Genomic DNA, 24358 nt, shown 5'->3' with positions numbered 1-24358 from the left:
GCCACGGCTCACGGGCCCAGCCGCTCCACGGCACGTGGGATCTTCCTGGACCGGGGCACGAACCCGCGTCCCCCGCATCGGCAGGCGGACCCTCAACCACTGCGCCACCAGGGAAGCCCCGTTTTTACGTTTTTAAAGGGTCGAAAGCAAAAAGTCAAAAGAATAACATTTCATGACACACAAAAAATATATGAAATTCAAGTCCCAGTGTTCGTTAAAAAAGTTTTACTGGCACACCCACTCGTTTGGTTTTTGCTACAACAGCAGAGTTGAGTAGTTACAACAGAGACCAAATGCTGGCAAAGCCTATCTGGCCTTTTACAGAAGAAGTTTGCTGCTCCCTGGACTAAACTATCCAGCATGGTAAATGCCATGTTAAGGATGGACATGTTATTTGCATGCTGTCATCAGTAATTAATGGGAACCTATTATGTAAAGAATGGTCTGGAGGATACAGAAAATGGCTACCTGTGGACTCTGCCTTGCAGGAGACAAGGATCATTATCGTGAAAGGAATAGTGAAGAATATCAACCCTTGGGCAGTATCTCAGGTGGCTGGAGCAGGGAGAGATGCACCATATCGGTACTTTGGACCAGTACAGGTGTTGAGGTTGCCAGATCATTTGATTCTGTCAGTGTGGAGGGCAGAGCACGAGTTCCCCTAAGATGCCCACATACCCCAACCCCCCGAGCCTGTGAGTACCTTAGGCTGCATGGCTGGGGCATCTTAAGGTTACAGACGGAAAGTGGGAAGCTGGAAGAGGCAGGAAGATGGAACCTTCCCTAGAGCCTCCAGAAGGAATGCTGCTCTTCTGATACTTCCGTTTTAGCCCAGTAAGGTCGATCCGTTCTGGACTCTGACCTCCAGAACTGTGAGATCACACATGGGTGTTGTTTTAAACCACTGGGTTGTGCTAATTTGTTACAGCAGCCTTAGGAAAGTAGTACACTCAGGAACATCGCTCGACTTCCCCTGCCCTCTTGGCCTTGCCTCTTTCCAACCCGGGCCAGGTAGGGGTCCGGGACTCCCCGTGATGTCTGCTTGTGGCCCTGAGAATAAATCAGCCCAGAGCACGACCGTCCCCTCCTCTTGTTTTAACTTGACATTTGTGGATTTCCTTCTAAATGGCAGTTTCATAAAGGTGTTCTTTATCTTAACGTAAAAAAGTAATTAGATGCGTTACAGTTGCAAATTCGTGATGCTGCTTCGCACTTTGGGCAAGTCGGATGACTCAGTCTGGAGCCGAGAGAAAGGTGTCTATTCTCCCTGCACCCTCCCCTCCAGGGACCTTCCCGAGTTCCCCTCCACCCTCGGTTCCCCTTTCACAGTGTTCTGCCCGCTCCCTGGGGTGGGGACGTGGGGAGCGGAAGTCCGGGCAGAGATGACCCTCGAGGCAGAGCCCCTGGTCTGGCCACGGGTGAGGGCTTCCCCTGTGTCCTTCACAGTCTGTGTCACAAATTCTGGGTGCCCAGATGTTACCGAGTCACTCCACGTTAGAGCCCCCAGAATCTTAGGAATAACCCGTCCCAACAAGTGCATTTACAGGGGTGACTCCAGCCACGTCCCGTGGGTACAGAGCCCACCTCTTCCACCCGTCCTTCCCTCCCGCGCCTTTGCCACATTCCCTTGTAAAGTGGAGAATGACGACACCCGCCCCTGCTCTCCCCATAACCTGGAGCTCTGTGACCCCCGCGCCCCACTGACCGTGGTGCCCCCGCAGTGGGGGCAGCTGCCCCCAGTACCGGGCTGTGTGACTGCTGCTTCCCACAGCGTGTAAACTAACGTTTCCTGGGAAAGCTGGAGACGTGACCTTCCCCCGAGCCCGCTCCGCCAAGCAGGCTTGGTATTTGGAAGGCTCCGGTGCCATGTGCCCTCTTGTTCCGTGCCCTCCTTCCCCAGCCCCGGGATGTCCCCTTCCATCCGGGCTGTCTCGACCACGGATGCTTCTGGGGTTTGAGCCGAGTGCGTGTATTTCCTTTTAGCCAATTGTGGGAAAGGAAGGCAGGCTGTTTACGCTCTAGTTTCCCTCGCGTATCTTCTAAAGGCCAAATCCAAGTTATCTATAAAGGGCACCTCCGTGGTAAGGCCAGGCAGCTGCGTTACACCTGTGGGGTGCCTCCTGCACGTGGGTGCCTGCGTCTGGCCGTCAGCCTCCATCTTCTGCGCACCGTGTGGCCAGTGAGCCGTGGGGCAGGGAGAAGGACGGGCCGTCGCTTGGCTTCCTGGCTCTGCACCTACTGTCCGGGTGACCTGGGCGAGGGCTGATTGCATGGTTCCCACCTGTGCACTCTGGAGTGCACGTGAGCCTACAGGTGAGTCCTGGCACAGCAGGTGCTTGTGAGGGTTGCTTGATCGGTGTCACCCCTCTCGTCCTTGCCTGCGATGACCAAGAGGCGACTTTTCTTCGACTGTGCGTTTCAGCATCTCAGCCGGTGTCCAGTGTTTCTCTCACTGGTGGGTGGTGTCAGGGTCAACTGTGGAATAATCCACCGTGCGTCTGAGTCTTGTGCCGTCTCTCCAGGGCGAGGGGTCGCAGCAGAGGTGGAAAGAAGCCTTTCAGGGAGGACGCTGGTTCTGGAATCTTGAGGTGGGCGGGGCCCTTCGGCTCTCCCAGCTTAGCTGTGTGTTGTCATGGGATCAGGAAGCAGCAGGTCCACAGAGACATTCTCCAGGCCCTCAAGAAGTGTGTTGTAGATGCTGACTCAGAGGAGACTTTATGGGAAGAGAGATCTGCCTCTGATGCCTTCAACCCCTGGACCCGAAATGGCAGAGAGGGGCTGAGCAGCAATAACCTATCTCAAACTCAGTTGGCAACCTAGCACCAGCCACATCTCCTGGGAGACATGAAGCAGACGTCACCGTCATCCCTCGTCATCTCAGATTTGCCATTACTTGGGCATTCGTTAAAGTAACATGTCGATATTAGAATTTAGAGACGACTGGAAAGTTGATTTCGGAGGGTGGGGGGGCAGCTCAAGAAGACAGCTCTGATTGGCCCCCGCTAAGTTTCCAGGGCGGGATCGGGGACCCCTCTGTACGCCATCTCCCAGGCAGCATTGTCCCTACGCCCATTTTGTAGCTGTGACAGCTGAGGTCCCGTCCAGGGCCCATCATGCTTCTGTGTGGGGGAAAGCGGTACTATTGGGAGGCAGCCGAAGGCGCGTTCTAGGTTCCGTTTCACAGATGCTGTCGCTGTTCGTTAGTGAAAATGGGTGAAAGGTGGCTGTTCACCACTCCGCTACCAAGTTATAGCGAAAGCGTCAGATCGCAGCCTGCCACACAGAGACGTCTATTAAGAAACGCTTTCTCACCAACAGTCAACGCACACAGTTTGTTCTGAGACTTCAAGATGCCCCATTTCTCTGTCAGTTTAGGTGTTGAGAAAAATCTTCTGGAGGCAAAAGCTTCATACAAGCTCAGAGTCACCGTCAGGCAGCCAGAGTCCTCCAGACCAGTGACTTGACACTAGAGCGTAGGGTCAAGCTCTGGGCCCCGTCCGTGCACACCGGGCTCCTTGGAACCAAGCACCCTGTTCACACAGGAGCGAACAGAGTCCCTAAGATATTTTAGCTGATCCGCTTCCCTTGCATATAGCATTGATTTCCACTAGGACAGGCCGCTTCTATTAACCGTTATATTCATTAAGAAGGCACACATTTCCCAAAAGAAACTAATTCCTAACAGTTATTCTTCTCACGCTTCTACTTTCGATCAAGAAGTGTGGTTTTCTGATTAAAGGTTGGTGACCAGCTGTCTACAGTAGTACTTAGAATGTATCCCTTAAACCAGCACTCTCTGATGAAGCGCTCGAGGGTAATTGTCTGCCCTCCTAACATTCACCTTGAGCTTATTGTGTTCCAGCAACTGTTCTAGGCACTGTACACGTTAGCTCATTTAACCTTCACCACCTAGCAGGTCGATTACTCTCGACACCCATTTCACGGAGGAGGAAGCCAGCTCAAGTTTGCACAGTGGGTCAGTGGTAGAAGCCAGATTGCATCTCAGGCTGTTTATCGTTGGAGTCCATGCTCTAACCACTGTAATAACCTGCCTCTCGACACTAACCAAGGCTTGATTCCAGTCTTCCAGTCTCGTGGTGAGGCTTTTGATGAGGAGGAAGCTCAGGGTTGCTTGATGTCTGTGGTTGAGGATGCAGAGATGCTCACTATTCTCTCCAGGAAAGAATAAACAAGATCAAACGGTCTTAATAGTAAAAAGTAAACAGACTTAAACTAGCAAATAGGGGAGGATTAATCAGTTTACAGAGAGAAAGTAGTGGAAACTGTTTTTAGAGATTGGAATAGGTAATTACATATTTTCTGCTTGAAAAATCATTTGTTTAAATAATAGGTCAGGACTTCCCTAGTGGCACAGTGGTTAAGAATCCACCTGCCAATGCAGGAGACACGGGTTTGAGCCCTGGCCTGGGAAGGTCCCACATGCGCGGAGCAACTAAGCCTGCGCGCCACAACTACTGAGCCTGCGCTCTAGAGCCCGCGAGCCACAACTACTGAAGCCCGTGCGCCTAGAGCCCGTGCTCCGCAACAGGAGAAGCCACCGTGGTCAGAAGCCCATGTACCGCAACGAAGAGTAGCCCCCTCTCGCCACAACTAGAGAAAGCCCGCGCGCAGCAACGAAGACCCAACTCAGCCAAAAACACAATAAATAAAATAAATAAATTTCTAAAAATAAAATAAAATTTAAAATAGGCCATATTTTCAGCTTTGTGGGCTCTACCTTCCCTGTTGCAACGTGTAAATGAATGGGTGTGCCTCTGTGCCAGTAAAACTTTATCTACATACACAGGCAGAGGAGTGGACTTAGCCCATGGGCTGTAGTTTGCTGACCTCTGAGATATGATACTGTCCAATTTTATATTTCCTTGCTTAGTGTTATAACACGGGCATGGGAAATTCTAGTTCTGTACTTAATGTGCGAGACCGTGCTACTCTCGCTAAAAAGAAAGCCTCATTTCTTTAGGATAAATCAGAGGAATTATGTAAATAAGAATGGCTGTTTAGGTGATTTTTATGGACTGTATGGGGAAGAAAATCATTATTCAGTTCTTGAGCTCTTGTGTTCTGGGTTGCTACACTGAATCCAGCGAGCAAATGAGCTTGGGATCAGACGGCATCCTGGGCTTGGAATGAGGTTATGCCTGTTAATAGAAAGTGTCACTCGGTGGATTGCCAACAAACGGCTTCTGAAAGAGCCACTTCATTCTTGCAAGACCTGGTTCAGATTGGTATTTCGAGCTTTATCTTCCACCGACCTCCCCTTCACTAAGCTGAGTCTTTTATCTTGTCTCAGATACTCAGGACAGCAGGGGAGCCAACAAAAGAGAGAATTCCATGATGGCAGCCTCCCCCCCCCCTCTTTCTCTTGCACGCAAGTGCTTGCAGAAGAATGAAAGTGAGGCCCAGAACAAGCAGTTTGTCATAGAGGTTTGTGGTTCCAAGCGGTCAGTGGGGGTCCTTGGAGAATCTCCTCTGCTGGGGCGTGGATGGGAGTATGAATAGGATACATTATCATTCCTGTGACTGTATTGCATCGCCTGGAAAAAGGGATTTTTGCAGATATAATTAGTTGATCTTAAGATAGGGAGATTATCTGGGCGGGCCTGTTGTCCTCCCAGGACCTATCAAAGGAGAGTGTTTTCTGTGGCTCATGGCAGAAGGAAGCGAGAGTTTGAAGCATCAGAAGGACTTAAATGCTGATGTGATGATGGCCACCTGAGGGAATGCAGGTAGCTCGTAGGAGTAGAGAGGGGACCCCAGCTGGCAGCAAGGCAATGGGGGCCTCAGACCCACAACTGCAAAGAATTGGCTTCTGCCTGGATGAGCCTGGAAGTCAAGAGCCTCCATATTAGAACCCACCCTGGCCAATGCCTGGACCAAGGCCTTCTGAGACCTCAAGCAAAGACCCAACTTAGCCTGCAGGGAGTTCTGACCTGTGAAACTGTGACATAATGGCTGTTGAAGCCGCTACATTTGTGGTAATTTGTTACACACCAGCAGACAACCTACCAAGATGGCGGCACTGCTCAGGGCAGGTGGCCTTCACGTGATGCCTGTCCAGCCGGGAGCTGGGGATGAGCTGCGGCCCTGGGCTAGGACCTGTCTCTGCAGCACTGTTAGTCTCAAAACCCGAGCGTGAACCTCACCAGGCCGCCCTTTTCCGTCTTGAGAAGTTACGCCTTCCATGAAAGTCTTTGGCACTATCTGAGCTGCTCTCCATGGACAAAGATAGTGGAGGAAAGTTCCATCCACTGAACCATTGAGTGGTAAGAATTCTAAGCCCCAGTAAAACCAAAGACCTGAAGTTACAAGACATTCTTCTTTTCTAAGAGCTTCAACCACAGCTGAGCTTTCGTGAACACTGATCTTGTAAAGTCTCCTTTGCTCACTGCAAGCTGAAGAGCTCCTTCAGAGGCCTCTTTGGAAACAAAGAAGAGGACGGAGGTCTTCATTTTTTGTATCTTTATCACACTCCTGATAGCACCTGCCAATGACTGAGCAGCTAGAATGACCCAAGCCCTTTGCAAACACTGACCCCTCTATCTCCCCCACTCACAGACCTCGATAAGGAAAACTGGAGTTCAGAGGTGTTCATTCACTTGCCCAAGGTTGCACAGCCTGAGTGATGGGACGTGATTTAGGCACAGAGCCTTCGGAGGGGTACCCCGCCCCCCACGGAGAGGCCCACCAGCCTAGTGGGAGGGAAACTCAACGAGTAGTGAGTAGAAGAAGCCAAACACCAGTGAGGAGGGGAAATGTGGAAACACCGCCAGCTGCCAGCTGCCTGCTCCATGCACACGTGCAAGCACCCAGCCCCCTGAATGGGCAGAAAACCTTGTCCCAGATTTTAGCCTTTGGCAAACGAACCTAAAGCAAATTACATTCGTTTGCTAAATGATGACAGTGCCCATTAGCAAGTCGTGAAAATGAACCAGGATAGATTCTGGGCATAGCTAGCTAGTATATTCTGAGTGTGAAAGAGCTGGAAAGAATCATCCCCTTTGTGTAACTCTGCTAGTTTCTCTTAAGATGTTTTGCGCTGGGCCCTGCAGTTGGCTCAGAGCCTCTCTGACCACTTCATGCTTTCCTGGGCTTACTAAGCGGATTCAATTGTATTTTATACAAGATACACTGCTGAGGGCTCTAGGGAATAAAGTGTCCACGGACTTGCAGTAGATTTGAGACACGCCCTGTCAGGTGACCGCTGTCATCTGTCAGGTTAAGTGAGCGGTGACGCACTAGGATCTTCAAGGCCTCTGGGGGGATATGGTGGTTGTCGTTATCAGGTTTCTATTTATTGATATTCACACTTTTTTTTTACTGCCCCACCTCCTCCCAAAATAAATCTGAACAGCCTGGTTCTTTGGGGAGGAAAATTCAGAAGTTCTTATTCCCAGGTCGGTTTTTCTTCATTTGTTGGTTTATTTTTGTTTCTCTGTTTTTAAATCATGGCACTGCATCGTATTGATGGTGGGGTTGTGAACAGAAAAATCAGGATTCCCCTACTGCAGGTTCTGGAAATACCCTGTTCTCTTCCCTTCTCATGTTTTTCTTTTTCTTTTCTTTTTTTTAAGTGGGGTAAAATATATATAACATAAAATTTGCCATGTTAACCGTATATATGGGTACAGTTCAGTGGCGTTCATTCCATCCACCTTGTTGGGCAACCATCACCACTATTTATTTCCAAAGTGTTTCGTCACTAAAAAGCAACTCTTGGGCTTCCCTAGTGGCGCAGTGGTTGAGAGTCCGCCTGCCGACGCAGGGGACGCAGGTTCGTGCCCCGGTCCGGGAAGATCCCACGTGCCGCGGAGCGGCTGGGCCCGTGAGCCGTGGCCGCTGCGCCTGTGCGTCCGGAGCCTGTGCTCCGCAATGGGAGAGGCCACAGCGGTGAGAGGCTCGCGTACCGCAAAAAAAAAAAATAATAAATAAAAAGCAACTCTTGACTCCTCATTTCTACCGCCACCCCCTACTCCCACATATCTGGAACTCAGAAAATACTTCAGTGACAGATACACATGCTCTTACACCCTGGAAAGCATGTCTTCCAGGGCAGTTGGGGCGTATGGCCAAGGCATGGGTCAGTGGTCACGCCTCCCGCCCGCTTCCTCTGCCCCCTCGCCTACCCACCCGTGGCTGTCCTCGGGCAGATCCACCATGGCTGTCCTGACGCCTCTAGTTATAATCACGGGAACAACAGGAGGACCCTGGAGAGGAGGGAGGAGGCTTTGCCAGACGGATGCTGGGGTGCTGGTGGCGGGGTCTCTGGGGTCAGCCAGGACCCTCGCTTATTCGCCATGGCTGATTCTAGAATGGAGGTATGCCCGTCCCTTGCATGGCCCCTCCATCAGTGGAGACATCTCACTTCTTAGCATTTGCTGTTGGGCCTTCCTGATGTGTCTGTCTTGGAGATTCTCCTGTTTTACCCAGGATGTCCCTAAGTCAGCCAACACTTATCTTGTGATGCTGTGTGATGTTGAAATCGGTGAGGCAGGCAGGATTGGGGGTGGAGACGAAAGTAGAAGAAGGAGGTATTAGAGAGTAGAGGGAGAGGGTGGCTTTATACATTTAAAAAACGTGACCCTGAAATAAAACTGTTAGTTAAGACATGCTTGGTGCCCTGGAGGCGCAAATGGAGGGAACCTGCCGACTTTGGTTTCCAAATCGTTTTTCTCCCAACTCTTTTTTTTTTTTTGGCCACACCTCGCGGCATGTGGGATCTTCCCCAACCTGGGGTCGAAGCTTCACCCCCTGCAGTGGAAGTGTGGAGTCTTAACCATTGGACTACCAGGGAGGTCCCTCTCCCAGCTCTTGGTAACACCACTCCCAGGCTCAAATAGGGAAGCTGTTTTCTCTAAGCTTTGGAGGGGGCTTTTTTGTGTGTGTGCGGTACGCGGGCCTCTCCCGTTGCGGAGCACAGGCTCCGGACGCGCGGGCTCAGCGGCCACGGCTCACGGGCCCAGCCGCTCCGCGGCACGTGGGATCCTCCCGGACCGGGACACGAACCCGCGTCCCCTGCATCGGCAGGTGGACTCTCAACCACTGCGCCACCAGGGAAGCCCTGGAGGGGGCTTTTAAACATCTGTTTGATCAACAAGCTCTATTTTCTGATGCCAAGGAACAGATGAGAGCCCTGGTTCCCTCCTGAAATAGGTGAAGAACTGTCCAACAGTCTTTGTAGAGGACAGATCAGAACTGAAGCACAGCTTTGCGGAGGTTGGCAAAACTTTCTGTTAAGGGCCAGGTATCTTTGCAGGCATCAGAGTTCAACACTGCCTTTGTCGTGCGAAGACAGCCATAGAAAATCCCTCAATGAAAGGATATGGTTGTGTTCTAAGAAAACTTTATTTATACCGTCCCACACCCATTAGAATGGCTACTGTTCAAAACCAAAAGCATAGAAACCCAAAACAAAAAAACGCAAGTGTTGGCAAAGATGTGGAGGAATTGGAACCTTGAACTGTTGGCCAGAATGTAAAATGGTGCGACCGCTGTGGAAAACAGTATGGAGGTTCCTCAGAAAACTAAACATAGAGTTACCACCTGACCTAGCCATTACGCTTCTGGGTATAGACCCCAAAGAACTGAAAGCAGGGACTCGAAGAGATATTTGTTCACCCATGTTTGCAGTCGCATTCTTCACTGTAGCCAAAAGGTGGGAGCAGCCCAAGGGCCCGTCCATGGATGAGTGGATAAATAAAGTGTGGCGTTATCCATACAATAGAATATTATTCAGCCTTTAATAGGAAGGACGTTCTGACACATGGTACGACATGGATGAACCTTGAGGACATTTTGCTGCGTGAAGTAAGCCAGCCACGAAATGACAGACATTGTAGGAGTCCACTTCTGGGAGGTGCTTAGAGTAATCAAAGTCCTAGAGACAGAAAGGAGAACGGTGGTTGCCAGGGGCCAGGGGCTGGGGAGAGTAGGGAGGTCCTGCTTAACAGGGACAGAGTTTCTGTTGCATGAAAAGAGCTCCGGAAAAGGATGGTGGTGATGGTTGCAGAACAATGTGGACGTACTTACTGCCACCGAAACGTGCGTACGTTTAGAAATGGGTACGATAGTCAATTTTGTGTTACGTGTACTTCACCACCATTTTTTAAAGCCTTTGTTAAAAAAAGAAATCAAAAAACTTTATCTACAAAATTAGGCTGCTGGCAACCTTGCCTTGAAGGATGGGAGAAATAGTTGTAGGCGGCGTGGGAAGAAACCGGGGGTGGGTGTGTATTATACGGTTACGGGCGTCATAACTGTAATTGATGCCGTTCGTGAGAAAACTGCCACATCCCAGACATGGAGACGTCAGAAAAGCCTGGTGAGGTCTGTGCTAATAACCCGTCTTCCACGGAGCGACCCGCCCTAAACCATCCAGCCCCACCAAGGGGCAGAGGTGCTTCCTGAGCGTTAGCCCGGGCTGTGGGGCAGCATATGTGCTTTGAGGCCGTGACGACCCAGGAACTCTGTGTACGGCAGGCACTTGCTGCCCAGACGAGTTAGAAGAGAGTTTGACAAGAGAATGTGTTTCAGGTCTTTGCTGTAAAGTGCCTTCAATGTTAAGGGTCTTAAACCTGGGAAAAATTAGAAAACATTCTAAAAATAATAGGGGCCACTGTGAAAAGGCTACACGCTGTAGGATTCAGCAAAATGACGTCCTGGAAAAACCAGATCTATGGAGACAGTGAAGATCAGCGGCTCCCAGGGGCCCAGTGGGAGGGGAGGTTGGACAGGTGGAGCACAGAGGGTTTTTAGCACAGTGAAACGCTTCTGTATGACACTGTAATGGTGGGAACGTGTCCTTGTATGCTTGTCCAAAGCCATAGGATGTCCAGCCCCAGGAGTGAGCCCTGAGGACACTCAGCAGCCCGGGTGATGATGATGAGTCCGTGTAAGTCCATCAGTTAGAACTCATGCACCTCCCTGGTGCAGGATGTCAGTTGTGGAGGAGCCAGCGGGCACGGGGAGCTCTCTGTACGCTGCATTCGATTTTGCTGTGAAGCTAAAGCCGCCCTTAGGAATCAAGTCTGTTTAAAAATAACAACAACAGGGCTTCCCTGGTGGCGCAGTGGTTGAGAGTCCGCCTGCCGATGCAGGGGAGGCAGGTTCGTGCCCTGGTCCGGGAAGATCCCACATGCCACAGAGCGGCTGGGCCCGTGAGCCATGGCCGCTGAGCCTGCGCGTCCGGAGCCTGTGCTCCGCAACTGGAGAGGCCACAACAGTGAGAGGCCCGCGTACCGCTAAAAAAAAAAAAATAATAAAAAAAAAATAACAACGACAATACTGATGTGGGAGGGGGGCGGGACGGGGGAGAGCGGAAGCAGCCATGAGCAAGAGGCGGTCATTGAAGCTGAGTGAGGAGTATGGGGGTCTCTTTTGCCGTCTACTTTTGCGTATGTTGGAAAGTTTCCTCGATGCAGTGTAAAAGGAACACAGTTGCAGGGTTATACTTGTATCATGCTGACCTCACTGACTGACGCTCCTACGGAAGGTGGCATAATTGTGACCAGTTGTCACCTGGATCTAAGCCCACTGTAAGGAGCACGGAATTTTTCCCCTCGGAGCTTCCGTTTGCTTATTTGGAAAATCTTAGGTAGTTCATACCCCACAAGACTTGAGCATCGCACACGGGGGTGTCTTTGAAGTAACAACACTGCCCGGAACACACAAGGTGCTCAGAAGATGCTCCCCAGCAAAGCAGCAGAAAGTTAGGGGGGGTGGTCAGGTGGCAGAGGCAGAGAGCGGTGGTGGGTCCCGCCGCTCTCAGGACGTCTCGCCTTCAGCCCACGGTGGTTCATGCGCGCCACCCACTGTTTGGGCCGCAGCCCGAGACGGGAGACAGACCGTGCATCCAGAGCACCGGTGTGCTGAGCATAAGTTGGAGCTGCAGAGCAGGGCCCACAGAGGTCTGCTCCAGGAGACCCCCGGCAGCGATGAGACCTCCTTAGTCTGCAGCAGACCCTCCCTGGGAGTTCTCTGTATTCCTGGGCCTCACAGACTGAGCCCGCTTCTCCCAGAGCTGGCCAGCAGAAAGGTTCAGAGCAATTTGCATTTTAGTCAGGCGTCTGATGGATGTCGAAGGCTTATTGGTTTGAAAAAGAAATGAGGGACTCTCATGCATTCAGGAAACAAGGGCGGCTGACCCTTTTGCCTTTCTGGCCTCTTCCCTGCTTTAAAGCCTCCAGGGCCCCCATGGCTACCGTCAGAGGTGCAATTTCTGCACCTCGGTGTCTCCAGCCTCTCACGGCCCCAGCCAACTCTTCCAGCCCCACTCCCAGAAAGTTCTCATGACACCGGTCTTCCCACTGTTTCCCGAGTTGCAAAGACTGGGGGCGGGTCCCACCAAAGCCCCCCACCCTCCGCGCATCGCTTCTCCTCGAGACACACCAGGGTCTTTCCTAGAAGTCACTTCTCTGTGCTCATGGGGTCTTCGTTCCTCACCCAAGATCCCACCGGGGCAAGTGGCCGATGCTGCTTAGACACTGACTTGATGCCACGCCGCCTGTGGGAGACGCCAGGAGACCGATCAGCTGCAGGAAAGCATCCATCCCTTGGAATTGGGGTGACAGCCTCTGCACCTCTTTCCTCACTTCACCTGGAGTTGCCTCTCCTTCCCAGCATTCCTGAGTGATGCGGAAATCATTTTCAGGCAAATTTCCAGCTGCGATTCCTTGACTTAACTGTTCTGCAGGGATAGGATGTGTCGCTTTACATCTGTTGCCTTTATTCTAACCACTTCGGGCAAAACATTTTGTTAAGAGATGCAGATTTTTTTTTCCCCCCAGAGCGACTCGTATGTGAATGCCAGAGGTATTTAAATGCCCTCATATTGAACTGTACAGTCTAATTATATAGCTTAGAGTAAGTTTAGAGAAGGAGGAAGAGAAGCCCCACCGCATCACCATTGGAGAAATGGGGCTTTGCCTTGCACTGGAAGCTCAGGGCATCTCTCGATAGATGTATTTCTCTCTGTAGTAATAAGGCCTCTCATCTTGCAGTTTCATTGGCAGCAAACACTGGGTAACAGAGATACAGAAACGCCTGTGGCCCTGTCATAATAAAGTCATTTCAGGGACTGTAATTGTGCCAGGAGCTTCTAGTAGTTAAATCGGTTTTCTGATGAGGTTCCGCTTTCTAAGTTCCCTTCTTCTCAGTTAACACATACTTATTTAGGACTGTGCTGCTTTGCTTGTGCAGCACACATTGCTTTCCAATAGGTGGCTTTGGGGGGAGGTCCCCTGCTGGAGCTCACGAGGTGGCCTTGGCCCCTTTGTGCAGGGGTACAGCGGGGATGTGGGTGAGAGGCAAGGCCGGGGGATGGCTTCTGGAAAACGCCTGTGGTTGGGAGACTTGGAAACGGGCAGCTGCCTCCTTCTCAGAGCCTCGCCCCTCCTCACCCAGCCTTCTCCCGAACACGCAAAAGTCGAGTCACGGGGCTTGTGTCCCCTTTTTACCAAATGCTACTTATCATTTTGTAAAGTGTCAGCCGAGGTCATAGTGTCCAAATGACTTTGAATTATGTGGCAGTACATCTTCCTTACCTTTAATCTCCAAGGTAAAGAAAAAAAAAAAAAAAAACCTGAGATTTAAAGTTCAAGATAGTTTAGAGGCCGCATAGTCTAGTACCTTTATGTGTTGGTTGAAAATAGGAGAATGTCAAAAACTTGGGCACCTTTTGAAGGTCTTCTAGCCAAATGTTTACATGGATGTAAAGAGAGAGAGAGAGATGGATGGGTAGATAGATAGATAGATGGTTAGGTAGATGGATAGATGGATAGACAGGTAGGTAGATAGATAGATGATAGATGGATAGATAGATGGATGGATGGATAGATTAGGTAGGTAGATAGATCGATAGATGGATAATAGTTGATAGAAATAATTAGATTAAAACTGTGATTGGATTTGTCTCTGTGTGTAGCCAATTAAGCTCGTATTTGACACCGTCAGGAATTATAGCACAGCATTTTGTTTCCAGTGGCAGAGCTCACTGTAGTTAAATGTCCATGTGGAAGAGAAGGAAGTCAAGGAAAATTTCCTGGGCTTTTTTTGTTTGTTTGTTTTTAATCGTATGAGCTCTGGGAATGAATGATCTCTGTGTCACCAGGCCCCCAGGTTATTTAAAATGGGTAATGTTGTGACGAGAGGGGTAAAGGTGGAGACTTTGGCTCTCTGGAGACAGGAAGGAGTCGGTTACCAAGTAGAGTGAGATGGAGTTCTTTCCATGGAGCCATTAACAAGAAAAGGTGCAGCCATTTGTCTGGAATAATTTCAACGTCTACAGACAGTACATCTAGACCATAGGGCTTCTGAGTCTTTGGGGGATTTGCCTGTGGCTCTCTCTACATTATTTATGTTGTGTGTTTGGTTTTACCTTTAAAATGTTTAGATTATAAATAAATCCTTTCATAGATTAAAATGATTGAAAAGAGCTCTGTGAAATATTGGCTTTGCCCTTTTTCTTAATCATCTTGACCGTGTGGGACAGCATCCATGAAAGCATTCAGTTCTCACACCAGTAGCTTCGTTTTTTAGAAATCACTTCATTCTCGTGGCTCAGAATGAGACGTGACTGGCTTGGGTCACATCTCTTCGGCTCCCTCTCCTTTCCGGCAGAGTCACAGCAACACCTGTCTGAACTGCTCCCTGCCTTCCACCCGCCATGTTCTCTGTCCCCTCCCTGCAAGCATCTCGTTCTCGTGTTCTTGGGAGCTGGGAACGTTATGAACAGTAGGCATGACCTCTATTCACTGGGTCCTGACATTTATGTACAGTAATGTTGGATGGAGAGAATAAAGACCAATGCAGATTGCCAGAGGGTGGATTCCCCCTCCTCTCTGGAGCAGGCTCTGAGTGTGTGTGTGTGTGGGGGGGGGGTGTGGGGTGTGGGTGTTTGTTTGCTGGTAGGAGTTCCTGGACATACCACTGGCTCTGAGACATCTGTTGGTGCAGTTATAAACGGATGCTCCCTTAGATCAGAACATTTCTAAGTATGCACAGTGGTAAGATGTTCTTTGGGGGATCCTGACGTGTAAAAGACGAGGTTCCCTCCATTAAGGAACTAGCTCCAGAAGTAGAGGGGAGCAATGCCCAGCCATAAATGCCAAATGCCTTATGAGAAATGTGGTTATCAAGAACCTCTAAAGAGCTGAACCCCACAATGGAAAATCTGCTTGGAATTCAAGGACTCCAGGGAGAGCCGGGGGCTGCCAAATATTCTAGCCTCCCTGAGCCCTCTGATGTGGGTCAGGGCTTGATCTTCTGGGCCAGTTCATCCATCCATCATCCATCCGTCCGTCCGTCCGTCCGTCCGTCCGTCCATGCATCCATATTCATCCATTCATTCTTTCCTGTGGCTAATACATAGTGAACATATGTGAAGTGCCAGATGCCAGTTTGGCATTGCAGACACGTGGGTGAATAAACAGGACCATTGGGAACAGTCTGGAGGGCTCCTCTGTCCTTGAGTGCAACTCCAGCGGTGCCCAGCATGGACAGGGTCACCAGGGACGCAGAGCAGAGCCCACTTGCACCCCGTCCTCCCTCCCATTGCTCCCCGACAGAAAAGACTTGCTCTTCCCCTCTGCTGAGCTGGGCTGAAAACCTTCATTTCAGACTAGTCGGGCATCCTGCTGTCCACTCGCTGATGCTTTCCATAATCTTTGACTGAAAGCAGATTGTTACACACAAGTTTCTAATGTGATTTTCTTACTTATTTCCCTCAGTTTGATGGTTATTAGAAATAACGCATGAATTACAGCAGATACTAAATAGTCTTACCTAAAAGTTAGCCTCGGTTTGTTTCTTTTTGCCTAGTTAATTGATTTGTGTTCACGTGGACTTGGAACATTGCTAAGATTTTAATCCCATCAAGTGTGAAAGGTAGGATGGGGGCTTCCCTGGTGGCGCAGTGGTTGAGAGCCCGCCCGCCGATGCGGGGGACACGGGTTCGTGCCCTGGTCCGGGAAGATCCCACGTGCCGCGGAGCGGCTGGGCCCGTGAGCCGTGGCCGCTGCGCCTGCGCGTCCGGAGCCTGTGCTCCGCAACGGGAGAGGCCACAGCGGTGAGAGGCCCGCGTACCGCAAAAAAAAAAAAAAAAAAAAAAAAAGGTAGGATGGAAGTATGTGTGTCCTGGATGGCTCTGCAGAGGCCCTTGATACCTGTAGCCTGAGTGGTGCACTCTGTTGCAGCATTGATGATGGTTTTTATTTGATCATCCCTTCAGTTTTTCCCCTACAACTTGTACTCTGTGTGATTTGGTGTTTTGTCCTGGCTTTTTAAAAAATGTATAGCGACTCTACATTACAGAATCTCCCTCAGCACTGCTTCTTCTCAGTTGTCAGATCATTAAACAGTTTTTGCTCAGCCTTCATATTATTTCAGCATGGCATCTTTTTTTTTTTTAAGTCATTTTGAGCAATATCTTTATTTAACTAGCTGAAATTGCTCCAGAGCTTAATTAGAAGTAGCATATTGCAGCTGTTTGGGTGCTGTCTCGAGGCACAATAATTAGCCCGTAATAATAATGCATGTCCAAGTGAACTTGTCGTTATTGTCATAGAGGGCTGAAGAGAGTGGCTTCCTTAAAGCTCGTAAGGACTCTGGGCTGCGCCAGTGAACGGCCAATTTCTGAAGCTGAAAGAAAAGCTAGGGGGAAAAAGAAAATGTCCCCGGCCGTAAGCCTAGTGGTTTTGTGCTGTATGACAGCCCCTCTCCGCCCCATGACAGGAAGTTGTTTTACTCCACTGACACATGGGGCATATTCCTCCGGTTGCTGCGGTCCGTGCAGTGCACACCCCCAGATGCCAAGGGCCACGTGGGCCGGGTAGAGCATCTTCTCTTGAGCCATGCATCCCGAACTTCTGAGGACCGAACATGACATGGGCAACCTCAGCCCAAGACTGGAGGGCTGATTAGGGTTGCCAGGTGACCTGTATATACGAGGCGTATCCTGGATCTAGTGACTTTGTCCTGGTCCTGGATTAATTTGTCAGGATGCCCTCAATGCCCTGTATTCAGCTTTTTTTTTCAATAAAGTAAGAAATTCAGCCAGAAGAGCTATTTTTCCAGTTTAACGAGGCATCTTATAGTGGCAGAATCTGGCCACCGTATGGCTGATGGATATGCTGCGGCCCATCCACGCTCCCGGTTAGTGGACAAGCCAGCACGCCCATGCCCCTCCATTAATAGTCACTTACAGCACCAATTCCTCCTTTCTGGTTATGTCTTAACTAACATCCTCAGGGAAGAATTCCGATAACTCCGGCTGCGGTTTTCTTCAGCCACTAAGATAGCAAACTCTGGCACGGCTCATTCGTCATACCCGTTTTGGTCCTGGGTCCCTGATAGGTCTCTTAATGAAATGATGTCTGGAAACCCTCTTTCTTTGAGCTGTGCCAGAGAAAGCTGCAGGATAGCGGGTGTTGGACAGGAGGTGATGGTGAGAGGTGGTGATGGAGACCTACTTAAAGCCGCAGGTGGACCTTCCCTCTCTCCCTCCTTCCAGGCTAACTGGCCTTTAGTGGCTCTGGGACTGTCAGGGCTGGGGAGCTTCTCCAGGCAGGCATAGCTAAAGAGATGCTGTTGTCAGATAGCACCAGTTCCTAGTAAGTAACCTAGATTTCCCTTACACTCTGGCTGCTTCCTGCTGTCTAAACAGAGGAAGTGTAAGGAAGTTTATTATCTGTGACCTAATGCTCATTCCTCTTGTGTCCTGCCTTTGGGCAAAGGGAGAAGGGTCATTTGAAAAGAAGTATCAGGACTAAGCTCTGTTGCTGTAAACACTCTCCAGAGTAATAAAACACATCTACTGAACAAACAACCTTGTGAGACACTCAGTACTCTGGAGTCATTTGTGACAACGCTGAGTTGTATAATATATTTCATCACAGAAAAGGAAAGGTCAAGGTGTGGAAGGGTGTGATATTTTGTCCTGTGTTCTTAACATGGTACCTTACCAATGAATCAGTGCTTTAAAATTCCTGCTAAAACTCTTGTCAAATTACTCTCATATCTACCAAAGCTTTTTCATTTTATTTAAACAAGTAAACCGTGACTAAAATTAGCATTTGGCGTATAGGACAAATGATACCGAAGTAAGCCATACGTCCAAGCTTGATGATATTTCACCTATTGATAAAAAAAAAAAAGAATGTTGCCTGCCATATCAGTAAACAAAGAATATTGCAGCCATCAAGCCATCACATTATAGCCACCCCTGTGGTGAGCCCTGAGTGAACTCAGGATGAGAAAGCACAGGATACTGGCCTCAGATAGCTGAGGTGCATATCAAAGGAATGATTTCAGTGAGCCCAGACTCTTGTATCTTCCCATATATGAAAAACACTAAATTCCTTAACTTGAGATATCTGATTTTCTTTTTCTTTCTTTCTTTCTTTTTTTTTTTTTTTTTTACTGGAGTATAGTTGCTTTACAGTGTTGTGTTAGTTTCTGTTTTACAAGGAAGTGAATCAACTATATGTATACCTATATCCCCTCCCTCTTGGACCTCCTTCCCACTGCCTCCTCCATCCCACCCATCTAGGTCAACACAGAGCACTGAGCCGAGCTCCCTGCGCTATACAGCAGGTTCCCACTAGCCATCTATTTTACACATGGTCATGTATATATGTCAATCTTAGTCTCCCAATTCATCCCACCCTCCCCTTCCCCCCTCCGTGTCCACATGTCCGTTCTCTAGATCTGCATCTCTATTCCTGCCCTGCAAATAGGTTCATCTGTACCATTTTTCTAGATTCCACATATATGCATCAGCATTTATTGTTTGTAGTTTTTTTTTAATTTAACATCTTCATTGGAGTATAATTGCTTTACAATGGTGTGTTAGTTTCTGCTGTATAACAAAGTGAATCAGCTATATGTATACATATATCCCCATATCCCCTCCCTCTTTCATCTCCCTCCCACCCTCCCTATCCCACCCCTCTAGGTGGTCACAAAGCAACAAGCTGATCTCCCTGTGCTATGCAGCTGCTTCCCACTAGCCATCTATTTTACATTTGGTAGTGTATATATGTCCATGCCACTCTCTCACTTCGTCCCGGCTTACCCTTCCCCCTCACCATGTGCTCAAGTCCATTCTCTACGTCTGCATCCAGATTCCTGTCCTGCCCCTAGGTTCATTAGAACCATTTTTTTTTTAGATTCCATATATATGTGTTAGCATACAGTATTTGTTTTTCTCTTTCTGACTTCACTCTGTATGACAGACTCTAAGTCCATCCACCTCACTACAAATAACTCAATTTGCTCTCTTTTTATGGCTGAGTAATATTCCATTGTATATATGTGCCACATCTTCTTTATCCATTCAACTGTCAATGGACACTTAGGTTGCTTCCATGTCCTGGGTATTGTAAATAGTGCTGCAGTGAAATTGTGGTACATGACTCTTTTTGAATTATGGTTTTCTCAGGGTATATGCCCAGTAGTGGGATTGCTGGGTCGTATGGTAGGTCTATTTTTAGTTTTTTAAGGAACCTCCATACTGTTCTCCATAGCGGCTGTATCCATTTACATTCCCACCAACAGTGCAAGAGGGTTCCCTTTTCTCCACACCCTCTCCAGTATTTATTGTTTGTAGATTTTTTGATGATGGCCATTCTGACTGGTATGAGGTGATACCTCATTGTAGTTTTGATTTGCATTTCTCTAATGATTAGTGATGTTGAGCATCTTCTCATGTGCCTCTTGGCCACCTGTCTTCTTTGGAGAAATGTCTATTTAGGTCTTCCACCCACTCTTTGATTGGATTGTTTGTGTTCTTGATATTGAGCTGCTTGTATATTTTGGAGATTAATCCTTTGTCAGTTGCTTCATTTGCAAATATTTTCTCCCATTCTGAGAGCTGTCTTTTAGTCTTGTTTACGGTTTCCTTTTCTGTGCAAAAGCTTTTAAGTTTCATTAGGTCCCATTTGTTTATTTTTTTTAACATCTTTATTGGAGTATAATTGCTTTACAGTGATGTGTTAGTTTCTGCTTTAGCAAGATCCTTTTTGACCCACCTCCTAGAGAAATGGAAATAAAAACAAAAATAAACAAATGGGACCCAGTGAACCTTAAAAGCTTTTGCACAGCAAAGGAAAACATAAACAAGACTAAAAGACAGCCCTCAGAATGGGAGAAAATATTGGCAAATGAAGCAACTGACAAAGGATCAATCTCCAATTGTTTCTTTTTGTTTTCATTTTCATTACTCTTGGAGGTGGCTCAAAAAAGATCTTGCTGTGATTTATGTCAAAGAGTGTTTTTCCTATGTTTTCCTCTAAGAGTTTTATAGTATCTGGTCTTACATTTAGGTCTTTAATCCATTTTATTTTTGTGTATGGTGTTAGGGAGTGTTGTAATTTTATTCTTTTACATGTAGCTGTCCAGTTTTCCCAGCACCACTTATTGAAGAGACTGTGTTTCCTCCATTGTATATTCTTGCCTCCTTTGTCAAAAGATAAGGTGACCATAGGTGCGTGGGTTTATCTCTGGGCTTTCTATCCTGTACCTTTGATCTATAGTTCTGTTTTTGTGCCAGCACCATACTGTCTTGACTATTCTAGCTTTGTAGTATAGTCTGAAGTTGGGGAACCTGATTCCTCCAGCTCTGTTTTCCTTTCTCAAGATTGCTTTGGCTATTCGGGTCTTTTGGGTTTCCATACAAATTGCAAATTTTTTTCTTCTAGTTCTGTGAAAAATGCCATTGGTAGTATGGCAGGGATTGCATTAAATCTGTAGATTGCTTTATGTCGTATAGTCATTTTCACAATATTGATTCTTCCAATCCAAGAACATGGTATATCTCTCCATCTATTTATGTTATCTTTGAGTTCTTTCATCGATGTTTTATAGTATTCAGAGTACAGGTCTTTTGCCTCCTTAGGTAGGTTTATTCCTAGGTATTCTTTTTGTTGCAATGGTAAATGGGGTTGTTTCCTTAATTTCTCTTTCTGATCTTTCGTTGTTAGTGTATAGAAATGCAAGATATTTCTGTGCATTAGTTTTGTATCCTCTAACTTTACCAAATTCCTTGATTAGCTCTAGTAGTTTTCTGGTGGCATCTTTAGGATTTGCTATGTTATAGAATCACGTCATCTGCAAACGATGACAGTTTTGCTACTTCTTTTCCAATTTATATTCCTTTTATTTCTTTTTCTTCTCTGATTGCTGTGGCTAGGACTTCCAAAACTATGTTGAATAATAGTGGCAAGAGTGGACGCCCTTGTCTTGTTCCTGATCTTAGAAGAAATGCTTTCACTTTTTCACCATTGAGAATGATGTTTGCTGTGGGTTTATCATATATGGCCTTTATTATGTTGAGATAGGTTTCCTTTATGCCCACTTTCTGGAGAGTTTTTTTAAATTATAAATGGGTGTTGAATTTTGTCAAAAGCTTTTTCTTCATCTATTGAGATGATCATATGGTTTTTATTCTTAAATTTGTTAATATGGTATATCACGTTGATTGATTTGCATATATTGAAGACTCCTTGCATCCCTGGGATAAATCCCACTTGATCACGGTATATGATCCTTTTAATGTGTTATTGGATTTTGTTTGCTAGAATTTTGTTGAGGACTTTTGCGTCTATATTCATCAGTGATATTGGTCTGTACTTTTCTTTTTTTGTGATATCTTTGTCTAGTTTTGGTATCAGGGTGATGGTGACCTCATAGAATGAGTTTGGGAGTGTTCCTCCTTCTGCAATTTTTTGGAAGAGTTTGAGAAGGATAAGTGTTAGCTCTTCTCTAAATGTTTGATAGAATTTGCCTGTGAAGCCAACTGATCCAGGACTTTTATTTTTTGGAAGATTTTTTAATCACAGTTTCAATTTCATTACTTGTGATTGGTCTGTTTATATTTTCTAATTCTTCCTGGTTCCGTTTTGGACAGTTGTACCTGTCCAAGAATTTGTCCATTTCTTAGTAATCTTTTGAAGTTCTGACTACCTGGTCTTTGTTGCAAAAACTCCTGTGGATCCGGGCCCAACCCTTACTTCTTTGGAGCTGTCCCTCAGAGCGCGATCTGAGATGCTGTGTCCTAGGCTTAAGTCCTCAGTTTTGTCCGCCGAATAAAACATAATTCTCACCTTTTAGGTTGTGCATTTTTTTTCCAGTCGACGTGCCAAACCATTCCAAGCCTGACAGTGTGTAATAGTGCTTTCAAATGCTTCACTTTAAAAAGCCAGCTAAGCAAAGACCAATTTGATAGCACTAATACATTGTGACTTGAGAAAAATATTTAATTTGCACCTTTTCTTTTTCAAAAAAATTAGGGTTTTTAGTGGTATTTTTCATATGTTACTTTCACACTCTGTTATTTTGGTCTGTTTCTTTTATTCTGCATGTTTCCTTGATTAATTTGGAGAACACCTGCATATAATTCTCTGAGCTTTTCACTGGCAAAACCTCTCAGCTTTTCACAGGACTTAGAGAGTTCCCGTGCCAGACAGTCTTGGATTGTAGCTAATTGAAATGCCAAACCTCCAAAGGTGCCAGAGCAGCAGTGTGTAATTATGTAATTTTCTCTTGATCTTTCAGAGTGTTTCTGCGAGCGATTAATCAGTATGCAGATATGCTGAACAAAAAATTTCTGGACCAAGCCAACTTTGAGCTACAGGTAAGAGAAGAGGTAGACATGACCTTTGTTGGGAAATCATGTTACAACAAATTGCTGGTCTGAGCCCATATCTTATATTTCTAATCCTTGAACTTAAGTTTTCCCATTTAAGGTGTGGAAATGGAATTTACAGTGTGTGATACTGGAACCCGAGGATTGAAAATGATGCCTTTGGGCTATTTGCTCAATTTAGCGGGAAGGAGATAGAGCTGTTTCAGAGTGAAAGTCTTGAATCAGAGTGACAAGTAGGGTCTCTCTGAGCAGGAAGGCCACCACATCTCAATTGATGAGGCTGCCAAGATTGTCTCAGACCATCCTAATGTGATGAGGATCAGCCCAGGAGGCCACGTGGGTCTGCATCACTGAGCCCAGCTTGCTTGTAGATATAGGTTTTCCCCTGATATATTCTCTTCCGGCTTTGTGCTGCCCCAGTTGGCTTTTACCAGGCAAAAGGTCCCAGCCCTGCAACACCCCTGGGCTGTGGTCAGCTGATCCTTCCATATTGGCCCTACGTCTCCAGTGCTTGTGGAGCGCGTGCGTGTGTGTGTGTGTGTGTGTGTGTGTGTGTGTGTGTGTGTGTAAAAAGGATTGATTTTTCCCTGGCATGATTTCTTACTGTGCATCTACTGTCTGTGACTCCCATTTCCACTGAACTTCGGATATATTTCTGCTAATCATGATTTTGCCATTATGTAGTTTCATCTACTAAAGTTTGCAAATAAAAGCATCCAGATGCAAACGGGTTAGTTTCCTGGGTGGGATTTTTCACTGAGAAGGAACCTGAAGAATTTATGTATACCCAGAGGGTGGTCTGGCTCACAAATTAGACAACCATCTACGTTCCCTTTTGCATTGTCTTCAGAAAATTTAGAGCTAATGTGCTACTCGGTTTATTAGATTAAGTTCTTAGGTGCCTATGTCCTATTTCTTGTATCATTTTTTTAAATTTAAATTTTTTTATCATCATTTAAGTACATAGTAGTACATCAGGTACTGTGTATTTGGAAATGTTACTTACTGTTTTTCACAATTTTAAATGTTTTATTATTTTCTCTGCTTAATGTTTGTTTTCACATGTCCTAATACACAGACACATGCACGTAAAATATTTATGCAGTGTAAATCCGCACATCACATAAAATATGAAAGGCCCCTTACCACCCACCCTTTCACCCTTTTCTCCCTCTAATGGGTAACTTTAAAAATAATTGTTGTGTGTTCTCCTTGAGGCTTCTTTAAGCATTTACAGTTGACCCCTTAAGCAATGTGGGAGGGCGGGGTGGAAGGTGATTAATCTGAGTATAATTCAACCAACCACAGACTATGTAGTACTGTAGTAGTTACTACTGAAAAATATCCACCTGTAAGTGGACCCGAGTAGTTCAAACTCGAGTTGGTCAAGAGTCGGCTGTATCTGGACCTAGACCTGCTTTCTTTGGGTTTTGAGCGTGAATTGGTCATGCCAGCCGTGGTTTTCACTTCTATCATATTCCACAACGTAAATGTACCAACATCGGTACAGGCATTCCTGCACTGATAACCTGCAGGCTATTTTCAGTTTTTCCCGTTTCCAAGCAGTGCTTCCATGAGCAGTGTGACTCACGCATCTCAGTGCTGCTATAGAACAGGTTCCTGGAAGCATAATTGCCAGGCTGACTGGTGAGATATTTTAAGTTTCATGGACACTAATAAATTACCGACCTAAAATGCTCT

General features: G+C 47.1%; 1 protein-coding gene across 2 annotated transcripts in view; it reads left to right on the top strand.

Moving 5' to 3' along the window:
* DOCK1 (dedicator of cytokinesis 1) overlaps positions 1-24358 on the top strand; it is a 504544-nt gene that overhangs the window by 367898 nt on the left and 112288 nt on the right. For both annotated transcript variants that reach the window (XM_067024326.1, XM_059053852.2), the window contains exon 30: positions 22567-22645. In XM_067024326.1, the coding sequence (XP_066880427.1) occupies positions 22567-22645 (79 nt within the window). The remainder of the gene's footprint in view (positions 1-22566; positions 22646-24358) is intronic.

Source organism: Kogia breviceps, chromosome 2 (assembly GCF_026419965.1).
Source record: "Kogia breviceps isolate mKogBre1 chromosome 2, mKogBre1 haplotype 1, whole genome shotgun sequence".
NCBI lineage: Eukaryota > Metazoa > Chordata > Mammalia > Artiodactyla > Physeteridae > Kogia > Kogia breviceps.
This window is presented reverse-complemented; position numbering and strand designations above follow the sequence as displayed.